General features: G+C 38.0%; 1 protein-coding gene across 1 annotated transcript in view; it reads right to left on the bottom strand.

Annotated features, from left to right (window-relative positions):
- Nucleotides 1–6,737: 6,737 nt before the first annotated feature.
- LOC144973791 (glutaminyl-peptide cyclotransferase-like) overlaps nucleotides 6,738–13,577 on the bottom strand; it is a 12,586-nt gene continuing 5,746 nt past the window's right edge. Inside the window, exon 5 of the mRNA XM_078916716.1 lies at nucleotides 6,738–6,889. Within this exon, the coding sequence (XP_078772842.1) occupies nucleotides 6,738–6,889 (152 nt within the window). The remainder of the gene's footprint in view (nucleotides 6,890–13,577) is intronic.

The raw sequence follows: 13,577 nt of genomic DNA, 5'->3' as shown, positions 1-13,577 counted from the left end.
TTTTCCTTTTACATAAATACATATGTATGATTCGTAAACAGTTGAGTGTGTTCCTCTTGGCGGGGACCTGGGCTTGTGCATGGATGAGACATTTAGTGATCTCAAACTAAGTAAACTGATAGTGTGCTCTTGGAATCTACATCCGTTCCCTATTTGAACCAATTCGCCTTTGTGTTGCTTTTTTTAGCTGGGTGCTTTAATTGTAATTCTAGAACTTTTTACTATCCCATTTTTTCCTTTATACTGGCCCTGATATGACCTGAATGTGTTGCAGGCGCCGCAAAACGCTTAATAAAAACAAAACAAAACAAACCTTTCCGTGGTGCTCTCCCATGGTGGGCAGGAGATCATTTGCTGTGTCTTCTCTACTCCTATATCTGTTTTCTGAAGGATTTTTTTTCTGTCTTTGTCTTGGAATGTTTTTACCCTATTCTGTCCTGGCCATTTCCGGAGTCCTTGGCTGAGAGGGAAACAGTCAAATTTGTAGTGTTTATTTGGAAGGTGATATTTTTTACCTTTGAAATTATCTCTCTGTTATGTACTGATCGTTATATTTTTGTTTTTAACAAATATTTTAAACATTTGAGTGTGTTTCTTTTATTGGGATCCTGTACTGGTGTCTGGATGAGACTTTTAGGTGTTTAAACTAAGTACATTAATGGTATGCTCTGGGAACTAACTGTTTCTGGGTGCTTTGATTGTAACTCTATGGGCAGGGAGTTTCATGGGCCTCCTATATCTCTGTGTCTGTTTTCCAATTGCTTTTTGTCTTTGACTTTGAATGAGATTACTTGGTTTTGTCCTGTCCCTTTGCTAGGAGGGAAACAATCGAATGTATAGTGGGCAGGGAGGCACTTGCTGGTTCTTGCAATCCATTTCATCTGTATTCCACATGCCTTATGTCTTTGTCTTGGAATGAGAATACTTGCTTTTGTTCTGGCCCTGGCTGGGAGGGAAACAGTCAAATGTATCGTCAAGAGTTTTGGGAGATAATATTTTTTGTCTTGTATATCACCTCTCTTTTGTGTATTATATTATTTTTGAGTGTGTTCCTCTTAGCAGGGACCCGTGCTTCTGTCAGGATGATACTTTTAGGTGCTCTTGGAATCTACATCTGTTTCCTATTTTAATCAATTAATTGGGAAGCGTTTATTTATTTATTTATTGTTAATTTTGCGGTTGATGGTCACGAGAATGGATGCCTTCGAGATTAGGTTTTCAGATTATCGAGAGTAGTTTAACTAAACTAAGAGCCCAGGTCACCACATTAACAAACAATCAAATATAGGAATAATCAACACACTAAAGATTTGTAATTTGATATTAACTCATTTTTATTTCTTAAAGCTCAGCAGGAAATCACATAGAATTCGAGTTAGATATTGATGAAACAACAGTCTCCAGTCCATTGTCATTCCACAAAGGGATCCCACAACGATGAAAAACACATATATTTAAAAGATCTAGAAACCATCCCTCTCATCCCCCCAATCCCCCAACCCAACAGGATGTCCAGGCCAAAACTTCACAACTATAAAGCTAATTACCTCTTATTCAAATCGTGGGTTTCAGTACCTGAATAAGAGGTACTATTTGTCATCGATAACCCTGTTAACTTTATCAAATAACTATTAGATTTGTTACAAATATGCGCACACGCGGACACAAAACACGCTCATACTCTGTCTCTCTGACACACACACATACACACAATCATACACACACAATCATACACACACACACACACATTCGATTAATCGCACTTTGGTTAGGAAGAGATTTGATCCCAAATTCATTATTAAAATTTTGATGATGCCACTCTCACAAGAAGCCTTTCCAGTAAGTCTGAAAGTTATTATGTAACAGCTTATAACATGTCAAACTATATACTAAAAATCTGACAAGTCATTTATTGTCCACACACACTCACACACACACACACACACACATACACACAACTTGTGCTTATATCATTTGTTGAATAACTTGTAAACTGGTACTCTGGTAAAATCGTGTATTAAATAATTTAGCCAGAAAACTCGTCCTTCAAATATCGATCAAATTAAATTACCCTCATCTAGGCAAAAACTCTCAAATCTGGGACTTCGCGGACCTGGATCTATTATACATGGGTTCCACTTTAGTTCTCCATCAACCACTCTCACAATCGCTCCCAATTTCCTTTTACTCAAAGAAAAAATAATGCACGCATTGTAATTATCAATCCATTTAATAATAATTCTACACGATGAACTTGATAAACGTAAAATGATATATAATTGAATGTCAATTAGCTTTGTCGCCACTCACTTAAAGTCACCATCTTCGCCATTTGCAGATCTTATTATTTATTTTTTTGGACCCAAAGAAAGAGACTGACATCATTTATTGGTTGGTTTCGTTGTCAATATCCTACCGAATAAAACATTATGCGCAATGATATTAGAAGTAAAGACTAAGTAAATATCATACATCTGGTATTATTTTTTCCCTTGTCGACAACGAAATACAACCCCGGTCTTTTTTGGAGTGCCAAATTTGATTTGTTGGAAATATCCAACCTGTTTAACATTATGGAATTTAAGAACAACTTTGATATGATGTTTGTTTTTATGTGTGTATGTGTATGTGTGTCTGTGTGTGTGTGAGAGAGAGAGAGAGAGAGAGAGAGAGAGAGAGAGAGAGAGAGAGAGAGAGAGAGAGCTCATAAAGGGCAGGGGGGGGGGGATACATACTGTGTCTTCTATCCCCTTATATCTGTTTTCCAACATGCTTTCTGTCTTTGTCTTGGAATTAGATTACTTGGTTTTGTCCTGGCCTTGGCCGGAGTCCTAGCTGGGAGGGAAACAGTCAAATGCATAGTTATTGTTTTGGGAGATGATATTTGTTTTTCCTTGTAAATCATCTCTCTGTTATGTATTATTATATTTGTTATTTTGAATGTATAATGTAAGCATTTGAGCGCATTCCTCTTTGTTTGATTTTGTGCTTGTGTCCGGATGAGACTTATAGGTGATCTCAAACTAAGTACATTGGTGGTATACTCTTGGAATCTACATCTGATCCCTATTTGTTCCCAGTTCCCCTATGTCTTACTTTTTCTTGGGTGTAATTCTAGAACTTTTTACTATCCCATTTTCTTCCTTTTTACTGGCGCTGATATGACCTAAATGTGTTGCAGGCGCCGTAAAACCCTTAAAAACATAAAAACTTCCTCGTTATAACATACAGAAACTTCAACTTTGAGGACCGAACTACATTTGATTTTAAAATAATTAGTGGGCAGGGAATTACATACATTGTCTTCTATCCCCCTATGTCTGTTTTCCAACATGCTTTATGTCTTTGTATTGGAATGAGATTACTTGGTTTTGTCCTGATCCTGGCTGGGAGGGAAACAGTCAAATGTATAGTTAGTTTTCGGAGATGATATTTCTTTCCTTGTAAATCATCTCTCTGTTATGCACTGTATTATGTTTTGTTGATGTATTATTTATGATTTGTAAACATTTGAGTATTCCTCGTAGAAGGGACTTGTGCTTGTGTCTGGGTGAGACTTGATCTCAAACTAAGAACACTGATATTGTGCTTTTGGAATCTACATCTGTTCCCTATTTGAACCAATTCCCCTTTGTCTTCCTTAATCTTGGATACTTTAATTGTACTTCTAGAACTTTTTACTATCACATTCTCTTCCTTTTTACTGGCGCTGATATGACCTTAATGTGTTGCAAGTGCCGTAAAACCATTAAAGACAAAAACAAAACAGAGAGAGAGAAAAAGAGATAGAGTGTGTGGATGTTTGTGTGTGTGTATGCGTGTGTGAAGCGGATGGGGGCTGGCTGGTGTTGAGTGAGATACGTTATAAGGGCCTTAACAATGGTACTTTAGTCAAGATATTATCGTGAGGACATTTTTGGGGTCAAAGGGAGCAGACACTAGAGCGTATAATCCAATAAAATCTATTGCATTTGCCACCCCCCCCCCCCAACAAACTTCACAATAAACAAACCAAACACACACACACGTTCGCACACACGCACACATACACACACAAACAAACATGTACACACACGTAAGAAAAAATAATAAAAGTACCCCAAACCCCTGCCCTCCAACCCCCCCCCCCCCCAAAAAAAAAATAAATAAAAATAAAAATTATCTAAAATCATACTAAAGAAACAACAGAGACAGACCCTATTCAAAATAGAACATAACGATAAGAACAAACATATCAAGGATTTAGACAAACATATCTAAAGTCTCAAAAGTAACTGATTCATTTATTTATTTATTTATTTATTTATTTATTTATTTAGAGAGAGAGAGAGAGAGAGAGAGAGAGAGAGAGAGAGAGAGAGAGAGAGAGAGAGAGAGAGAGTGGGTGTATGTGTGCGGATTGGGTAAATTAATTTGAATGGAAGTTAAGGTTAAAAGAATGCAACAAGATGGAGCCTTTGTTTTAATCACGAGAGACCAAAACATGGCATTCTACCTTACCAAAGATGATAAACAATAACACATACCAACAACAACAATAAAGTAAAAAATAACCTTTAGCTTTTATATAGAGCAATACCCACTAAACGTGCTCAAAAAGCTTTCCAAAGGGTTTCTGACAAACAGCAACACGTAATATCTAGAACGAGAAATGACACCTGTTAGGCGATATTATAACTTTCAGACAGAGACAACACTGTTAACGGCTAAGAACGAGGCTCGGACCCAGGAACTTCCGATTTGAAAAGCGAATATCATACCACAAGACCACATAGCCGTAATGTGTAAAGAATAGACAGGTCAACAACAGCTCTTATGTGAATGAAAGACACCACATTTACATCACAGAATAGCCAATGAATTCTCAAAACTACAGATTGTTAAGAATGAAATTTCACCATAGACTATGTGAAGAACAGCTCAGGATGTTTGTGTGTGTGTATGCGTGTGTGAAGCGGATGGGGGCTGGCTGGTGTTGAGTGAGATACGTTATAAGGGCCTTAACAATGGTACTTTAGTCAAGATATTATCGTGAGGACATTTTTGGGGGTCAAAGGGAGCAGACACTAGAGCGTATAATCTAATAAAAAATCTATTGCATTTGCCACCCCCCCCCCCCCCAACAAACTTCACAATAAACAACCAAACACACACACACGTTCGCACACACGCACACATACACACACAAACAAACATGTACACACACGTAAGAAAAAATAATAAAAGTACCCCAAACCCCTGCCCTCCAACCCCCCCCCCTCCCCCCCAAAAAATAAATAAATAAAAATTATCTAAAATCATACCAAAGAAACAACAGAGACAGACCCTATTCAAAATAGAACATAACGATAAGAACAAACATATCAAGGATTTAGACAAACATATCTTAAGTCTCAAAAGTAACTGATTTATTTATTTATTTATTTATTTATTTATTTATTTATTTATTTATTTATATATTTATTTAGAGAGAGAGAGAGAGAGAGAGAGAGAGAGAGAGAGAGAGAGAGAGAGAGAGAGAGAGAGTGTGTGTGTGTATGTGTGCGGATTGGGTAAATTAATTTGAATAGAAGTTAAGGTTAAAAGAATGCAACAAGATGGAGCCTTTGTTTTAATCACGAGAGACCAAAACATGGCATTCTACCTCACCAAAGAAGATAAACAATAACACATACCAACAACAACAATAAAGTAAAAAATAACCTTTAGCTTTTATATAGAGCAATACCCACTAAACGTGCTCAAAAAGCTTTCCAAAGGGTTTCGGACAAACAGCAACACGTAATATCTAGAACGAGACATGACACCTGTTAGGCGATATTATAACTTTCAGACAGAGACAACACTGTTAACGGCTAAGAACGAGGCTCGGACCCAGGAACTTCCGATTTGAAAAGCGAATATCATACCACAAGACCACATAGCCTTAATGTGTAAAGAATAGACAGGTAAACAACAGCTCTTATGTGAATGAAAGACACCACATTCACATCACAGAATAGCCAATGAATTCTCAAAACTACAGATTGTTAAGAATGAAATTTCACCATAGACTATGTGAAGAACAGCTCAGGGAACAGCTCTATGTCAGTTGAAACTGCGAGCAAATTCAGCACCAAGCCAGGAAATTTAATGCTATTAACAAAGATGAGAGAATCCAACTCTCGTAATTAAAGAAGAAATGAATAAATGAATATAGAGTGTGTGAGTTTAAACCTCACCAAAATGTGTTTTAAATTCTGTCGCACTCTGAAGAAAAAACTGGACATTTCTAAAACATTGGTCAGAGCTTCAAGAATCGATCGGTTAAAATTGATACTTTTACAATCGCTTCTTCAAGTTAAAAATAAAAAGAATAATTAAACTGTGACACATGACGAAATCATTCTCGTCGACTCCAAAGTCCTCGCTTTAAAACAAATGTGTCGCAAATTTATGAAACCCTTTCATATAACCAAGTGCTAAGATGAGATTTTTGCCTCGTACTCTATTCATCATTACGTTTCTTGCTCTCTTGTCACAAATGAAATGTCACTTTCGTTATCGTCTCCGTAATACTTTTTCTCCATGTCAAGAAACACGGTATTCGTTTTGCAATTATAACATGAGGTAAACCTCTGATGTCACCATCCGTCCATTCATCAGTATTTATTCTAGAAACCGTCAACATTAACAAACGTTGAGACGTGCATTGTTGAGAAATTGGACAGTACACCATTTGCAGATTGGGAATAGCACTAGATGGAGCCACTGAAAAGGCGGAAGAGGAACATCCTGAAAATAGAGGCGAATTCTGATATTGTTGTCCCGTCTAGGTGGTCGAGGTCATCATTTAAGGTATGCCATACGCTTGGGAACGGGGTGGAGATGAGATGGAAAATGGGCACGCCTATGGGAAATAGAATAAGTTTAATTTGTTGGATTCCAAGCATATTTTTTTTAGTTAAAATTTGAAGAAATCTACATTTCCGTTGGTTGGTATTTCAATATTTACTATGGAGCATGTCTTATTCGTCTTTGTCAACATCCTCACAAGATTCAATGAACCACCACCACTACCACCAACAGTAATACCACCATCACCACGAACAATAATACCATGACCATCACTACCGACAACAATAATAACACGACCACCACAACAACCAATAATAATACTACCACCACCACCACCACCACCATCAATAACAACAACAACAACAATAATGCCACGCCACCACCATCACCATCAATAACAACAACAATAATGTCACCACCACCACCATCAATTCAATAACAACAACAATAACATTAATGCCACCACCACCACCACCGTCAATAACAACAACAACAACAATAACGCCACCACCATCAATAACAACAATAAAAACGCCACTACCATCACAACCACCAATAACAACAATAACAGTAACGAACCACCATCACCAACAACAACAACAACAACAACAACAACATAACGCCACAACCTCCACCACCACCATCAATAACAATAACAACAACAACAATAACGCCACCACCACCATCACCACTACCACTACCATTAACAACAACAAAAACAACAACAACAATAACGCCACCACCACCATCACCACTACCACTACCATTAACAACAACAAAAACAACAACAACAATAACGCCGCCACCACCATCACCACTACCACTACCATTAACAACAACAAAAACAACAACAACAATAACGCCACCACCACCATCACCACTACCACTACCATTAACAACAACAAAAACAAAAACAACAATAACGCCACCACCATCACTACCACCACCACCACCACCAATAACAACAACGACAGCAATAACGCCACCACCACCAACAACAACAACAACATTAATAATAACGCCACCAATGACCAGTTAAAATTGTCCATTTATTATTTTATTACTATTCATATTTTCGAAGTCAAAGACGTTGTGTTAAGGTTCATAGATCGAAGAGGGAGAGACTAGTAAAGAAACGAAAACACCCACGCCACTCAGCGGGTTGCACTGCAACATATTGCTCAGTTCGTTGACGTTGCTAAGACTCACGGGTGAATTGTCAAAACATGACATAACATTATAGTATTCTTGAACCTATGCGTTTGGAATTTAGAACAAGTTCCCATAACTGCTACGTAACCTTGGGGGAACGTATTGGGAACTAAATCAATTGTTTAAACGCATTGAATTGAAATGAATATTTATTGTCGGTAAAAATACATATTCATACATCTTTTTATGCAAATAGCAAAAACTAAAACAACAACAACAAAACTATATAAAAATAATAATGGAAAAAAAAGTAATGTATATTTTCTTAATAAAATCTTATTTAAAATCAGTTAGCCCTATTAGGTTTTCACCGACATGTGTAAATGCATATAATATATTAAATATTATATATTTCACATATAAAGGACATATCTAAACGGTTTTAATAAATTTTGGAGCCTACCTACTAGAACAGAAAACAGATCTCAACAAGTCTGAACGCAGGAGTTGAAGACAACTTTTATGGAACAAGTAAATACATAGAATGAAGGGGAAATGTGTCTTTAGGGCCCATTCCAAGGTAAAGACTGGAAATAGCCCAGGCGTCAGTCGCAGTGCGGCGCGGCAAAATGAGCCTGGGCGTGGTGACTTGCTCAAGGCCACACAACGCAGCGGGTAGCTGAATTCGATACCGTTCGGGTTCCAAGCAAAGACAATACAGAGTTATAGTTGCTCACCGAACGGACACCGAACGAACGACTTACCGATCACGTGATCAGTTTTTTCTCGCGTCCTCTCGTCTAATCTCGTCACTCCGGAATAGAAAGAGGAGGCGGAGCTAATATGATATAACGCAATGAAAGTTCTGTCCGATGACGGGTGGGGGGATATCACCTCTCCAAAACTTACCTTATTATATGAGATCTTGAGATTCTTATCCAATCATCGATTGCTCGTTTGACAGTTCGCTTGTGAACAGTTAGGAGACCATCTCTTGATTTATGGGCAGGCGGCTTTGCGTAAAGGCAGTGAGTGTTGTATACATCAAAGAGTACCGCTGACCGATGGGTAAATAGTGATTGTGTAACCCAAAAGCCCTGCCGACTCGACTGCAAGGTCTTGTATGTAATAACTGCGTCACCATATCAACGCTCAGGAATTAATTACTGAGGACTCAGTATATATATATTAAAAAAACAAACAACGCTTTTGAATCACACGAGATACATCAGTGTGCTCGTCGCATTGAGAATTGAAAAATGAGATATAAATCAAGAAAACCGACCGGAAAATAAAGAAACTATCATTAAATTTAAAAAATTGAGCAATATTTTTTTCAAAATCAATCTACTAGAAAAATTTTTTATTTCTTAACCTATTTTTGTGAAACAAAGATAAATGTTCTCCTTTTTGCAAGCTGATTGAACAATGTGGTTTTCAAATTTATCGTATACGTAATCATTTGGAAGCTCCCGAGAAAGGTATTTTTGTGTAATCTCTTTCACACACAGGCGCGCGCGCGCACACACACACACACACACACACACAAACATATACAAACAATACACAAACAATACACATCCCTGGTCATCTATTGCCTATATTATTAATGTTAATATATACATCCCATGCTGATTGTCACTACCCCCCCCCTCCCACCCCCCCAACCATTTCCACCATCCAAGTACCAGCGGCCTTTTCTCTTTGATTTCGTATCATGGTCTACCCGAAGCCCAACACCTCGATCGTTTGTGGGTCAACCCCCCCCCCCTCCCCCACCTTCGCCCGTAATCAATTTATAATTTTCTCTCTGTATAGAGCGCCACGTGCCCTATTATATACTATTGAATGACACTGACCTTGCCCCTCCCCTAACACAAGCCAACAGCAACCCAAGCTATCCTCTATCACGTGACCTTAGATCCGATGCTGCATACCGCTTGAGAGTCTTCACTATCCAGATCTCGTTCATGGTCACGTGAGAAGGCTATATCCGTTCGGGTTCGGCGTTCGGCGTCTCGTTCGACCCGATTTCGTTAAAAGCCCCCGGCAGCCTCTAATTATTATAACCTCACTCGTGTTATTTCTTATAAGATTTATCCCTTTATTACACCCAGGGAAGAAAATTATAGCTCGAATTTCACTAGTCAACATTAAGAATAATTCACAAAGCCAGCCTGTTTAATGGTGATTATTATCATTCTAATCCAGACATCATTATCGAGGGGATCTCTTTCGAGTGTCACCCATCGCGGTTTTTTTTTTCGTTTTCATTTTATCTATTTCTGGTTTTCCCCTGTCTTTACACCTATACTTATTTATTAACTTGAAACTATATTTGTTTAAATTATGACGATCCGACAGATTTTTCTGCTTTGACTAACAAAACGCAGATTTTGTTCGTTAAAATCGTTTTATGTTTGTTTATTTGTTTGTTAGTAATACCGAATGAGTGCGGGAGATGAATATTTATCTATTAAAGGTTTTTTTAAAAAGTGATAAAAGGGATTCCTCATAATTTTTGCCAATATGATACAAAAATAAGACGAAATTTATATTATGTGAACGACTAGTTGAGAGAGACCACTAACCGACGTCATTGGCGCATTTAAAGAACCAATTTAATAGTACTGAAATGCACATAGAATTAAACGAATGAGAATAAGTACGAAGCCTAAAAAGTGTCCACCAATGAAAGCATTCAGCGCCATTTTGTTGTTGGCTGAGAATGTAGTAATTACCATTCATTCGGTATCTATGTCAACATAACGACACAAGAACAACAACAAACAATATCAAAATCCACAATAAAATGTTTCAGAACTGTTGCGTATATTTATGGCACAACGAAGCTGTCAAAAAATGAAGTTAGAGAATGTGTGTAATCATGTATTATAATAACCTGTAATGTGTTTTCCAACCACCACATCATCTACTACTACAACCACCACCACAATATCATCACTAACACTACTACTACAACCACCAGCCCCACATCATTATCAATACCACTACTACTACACCACCACCAGCACATCATCATCACTACCACTACTACAATCACCACAACCACATCGTCATCACTACCACTACTACTGCAACCACCACCACCATATCATCATCATTACCACTACTACCACAACCACCACCACCACTACTACTACAACCACCACCACATCACTACCTCAACTACTACAACCACCACCACAATAGCATCACTACCACTACTACTACAACCACCACAACCACATCGTCATCACGACCACTACTACTACAACCACCACCATATCATTACCATTACCACTACTACTACAACCACCACTACCACCATATCATTACCATTACCACTACTACTACAACCACCACTACCACCATATCATTACCATTACCACTACTACTACAACCACCACAACCACATCGTCATCACTACCACTACTACTGCAACCACCACTACCACCATATCATCACCATTACAACTACTACTACAACCACCACAACCACATCATCATCACTATCACTACTACTACAACTACAACCACCACCACATTATCATCACTACCACTACTACTACTGCAACCACCACCACCATATCATCATCATTGAATTTTTTTTTTTTAATTGAGCTTTATATAGTGCAATATCTACTAAATGTGCTCAAAGCGCTTTACAATGGGTCCCTGGTCAACATTTAACATGTAGGACGGGACATGACGCCTGTTAGGCGATATTAGAATTTTTCGGACAAAGACAACTCTGTTAACGGCCAGGTACTCATTTTACACCTGAGTACGGTGAGAGAATGTGAGTAAAGAGCCTTTTCCAAGGACTCAACTATGCGCCGAGCGCGAGGCTCGAACCCAGGACCTTCCGATCCGGAAGCGAGTGTCATACTACTAGACCACATAGCCGCATCATTACCACTACTACTACAAACACCACCACCACATCATCATCACGACCACTACTACTACAACCACCACCACCACCATATCATTACCATTACCACTACTACTACAACCACCACCACATCATCATCACTACCACTACTACTACAACTACAATCATCACCACCACCACATCATCATCACTATTACTACTACAACTACAACCACCACCAACACCACATCACCTCACTAACACTCAGTACTACAATCACTACCATTAGGTTTTGGAGCTTTACTTCATTTGAAATAAGGAAACTTCGGAATTGTATTTGGCATTGTGTTTATATATCATAATATAATTCTAATCAGTTATCTATTTAGAACTAGATACTATACAATATGTATGCCAAATACCACCCCAATTCCCCTTTCTTGTGTGCGGGAATTCCTCTTTCGGCATTGAAATTGAGTGTGAGAGAGTCATCACTACACACATAAACAACAGAAACAATTTAAAAACAAGACTATGACACGCAACCACTCACACACGAGGCTATACTATTTATCCTTTTCTCTATATAGAATAGGACAAGACAAACAATAGCTTGACTCTCGCTACACTTCGCATTGATGTTTGTCGTCTCACGAGTTCAACTCTCGGTCGACCTGTCAATATTCCTTTTTGCCTCTGACGTAATCATTAATAGAATGTTGTGTGGTTTTGACCGTGAAGAAAACCTTAAGAAGTCACATTTATATCATTTTAGAGAGATCGTTTTGAATAATTTTGAGTTAAACGAGCGAGCAGCAACTTGTTTTCATGAACGGCCGATCAGCGCTTGTTTACTATAGTAACGCGATTCCCAGCCAACATCAAAATGGCGGATATTTTTCTCATCGAGGCCGCTGGTTGGTTAGCCAATAAGAGCACCGTACGGTTTCCATTGGGTAAATTCCTTGGAAATGCATTAATCTTTTTTTTTTTAACGGAAAGTGATGTTCTTTCCTTAATTCATTTAAAATCACGAATTTAGCTATTCACGGATTACTCGAACTCTTCTCATTTGCAATCCTGTATTTTTTAAAAGCACAAAATTCGCCGTTTAGTACTATCGTCAGCGTTACTTTAATGAATTATTAATCGGCGCGGCTATGTGGTCCAGCGGTATGACACTCACTTTTGGATCGGAGGGTCCAAGGATCAAGTCCCGCCGTGAGCGGCAAATAGTTGATTGCTTGGAAAAGGCCCTTTACTCACATTTTCTCACCGTAATCAGGTATAAAATGAATACATGGTCTTTAACCGCATTGTCTCTGTCCGAACTACTATTATTTTTGTTTGTTTGTTTTGTTGTAATATCGCCTAAAAGGCGTCATGTCTCGTCCTACATCTTAAATGTTGCTGTTCGCTATGGACCCCTGTAAAGCGCTTTGATCAAGTTTTAAAAGGTATATTACGTTATACATTTTGTATGTGCTTTATAAGACAACAGATAATTCGATAACCACGCATCTCGGACAGTCGTCATAACGTAAGCAATGACAGTGATTGGTAACATAGCGAACTACAACGTATTTAATATGAATTGGATGTGTCTAAGAAAAATACAAACTGTTCTACTGCTTGATCAATAATAATAATAATGATAATAATAATTATTATGATGATGATAATATAATAATAATAATAATAATAATAAATAA

The sequence above is a fragment of the Berghia stephanieae genome, chromosome 1, assembly GCF_034508935.2.
Source record: "Berghia stephanieae isolate SIO BIC M18660-M18661 chromosome 1, UCSD_Bste_1.3, whole genome shotgun sequence".
Lineage (NCBI taxonomy): Eukaryota > Metazoa > Mollusca > Gastropoda > Nudibranchia > Aeolidiidae > Berghia > Berghia stephanieae.
Note: the sequence above shows the minus strand (reverse complement) of the source record. Positions and strands in the feature narration are given on the sequence as shown.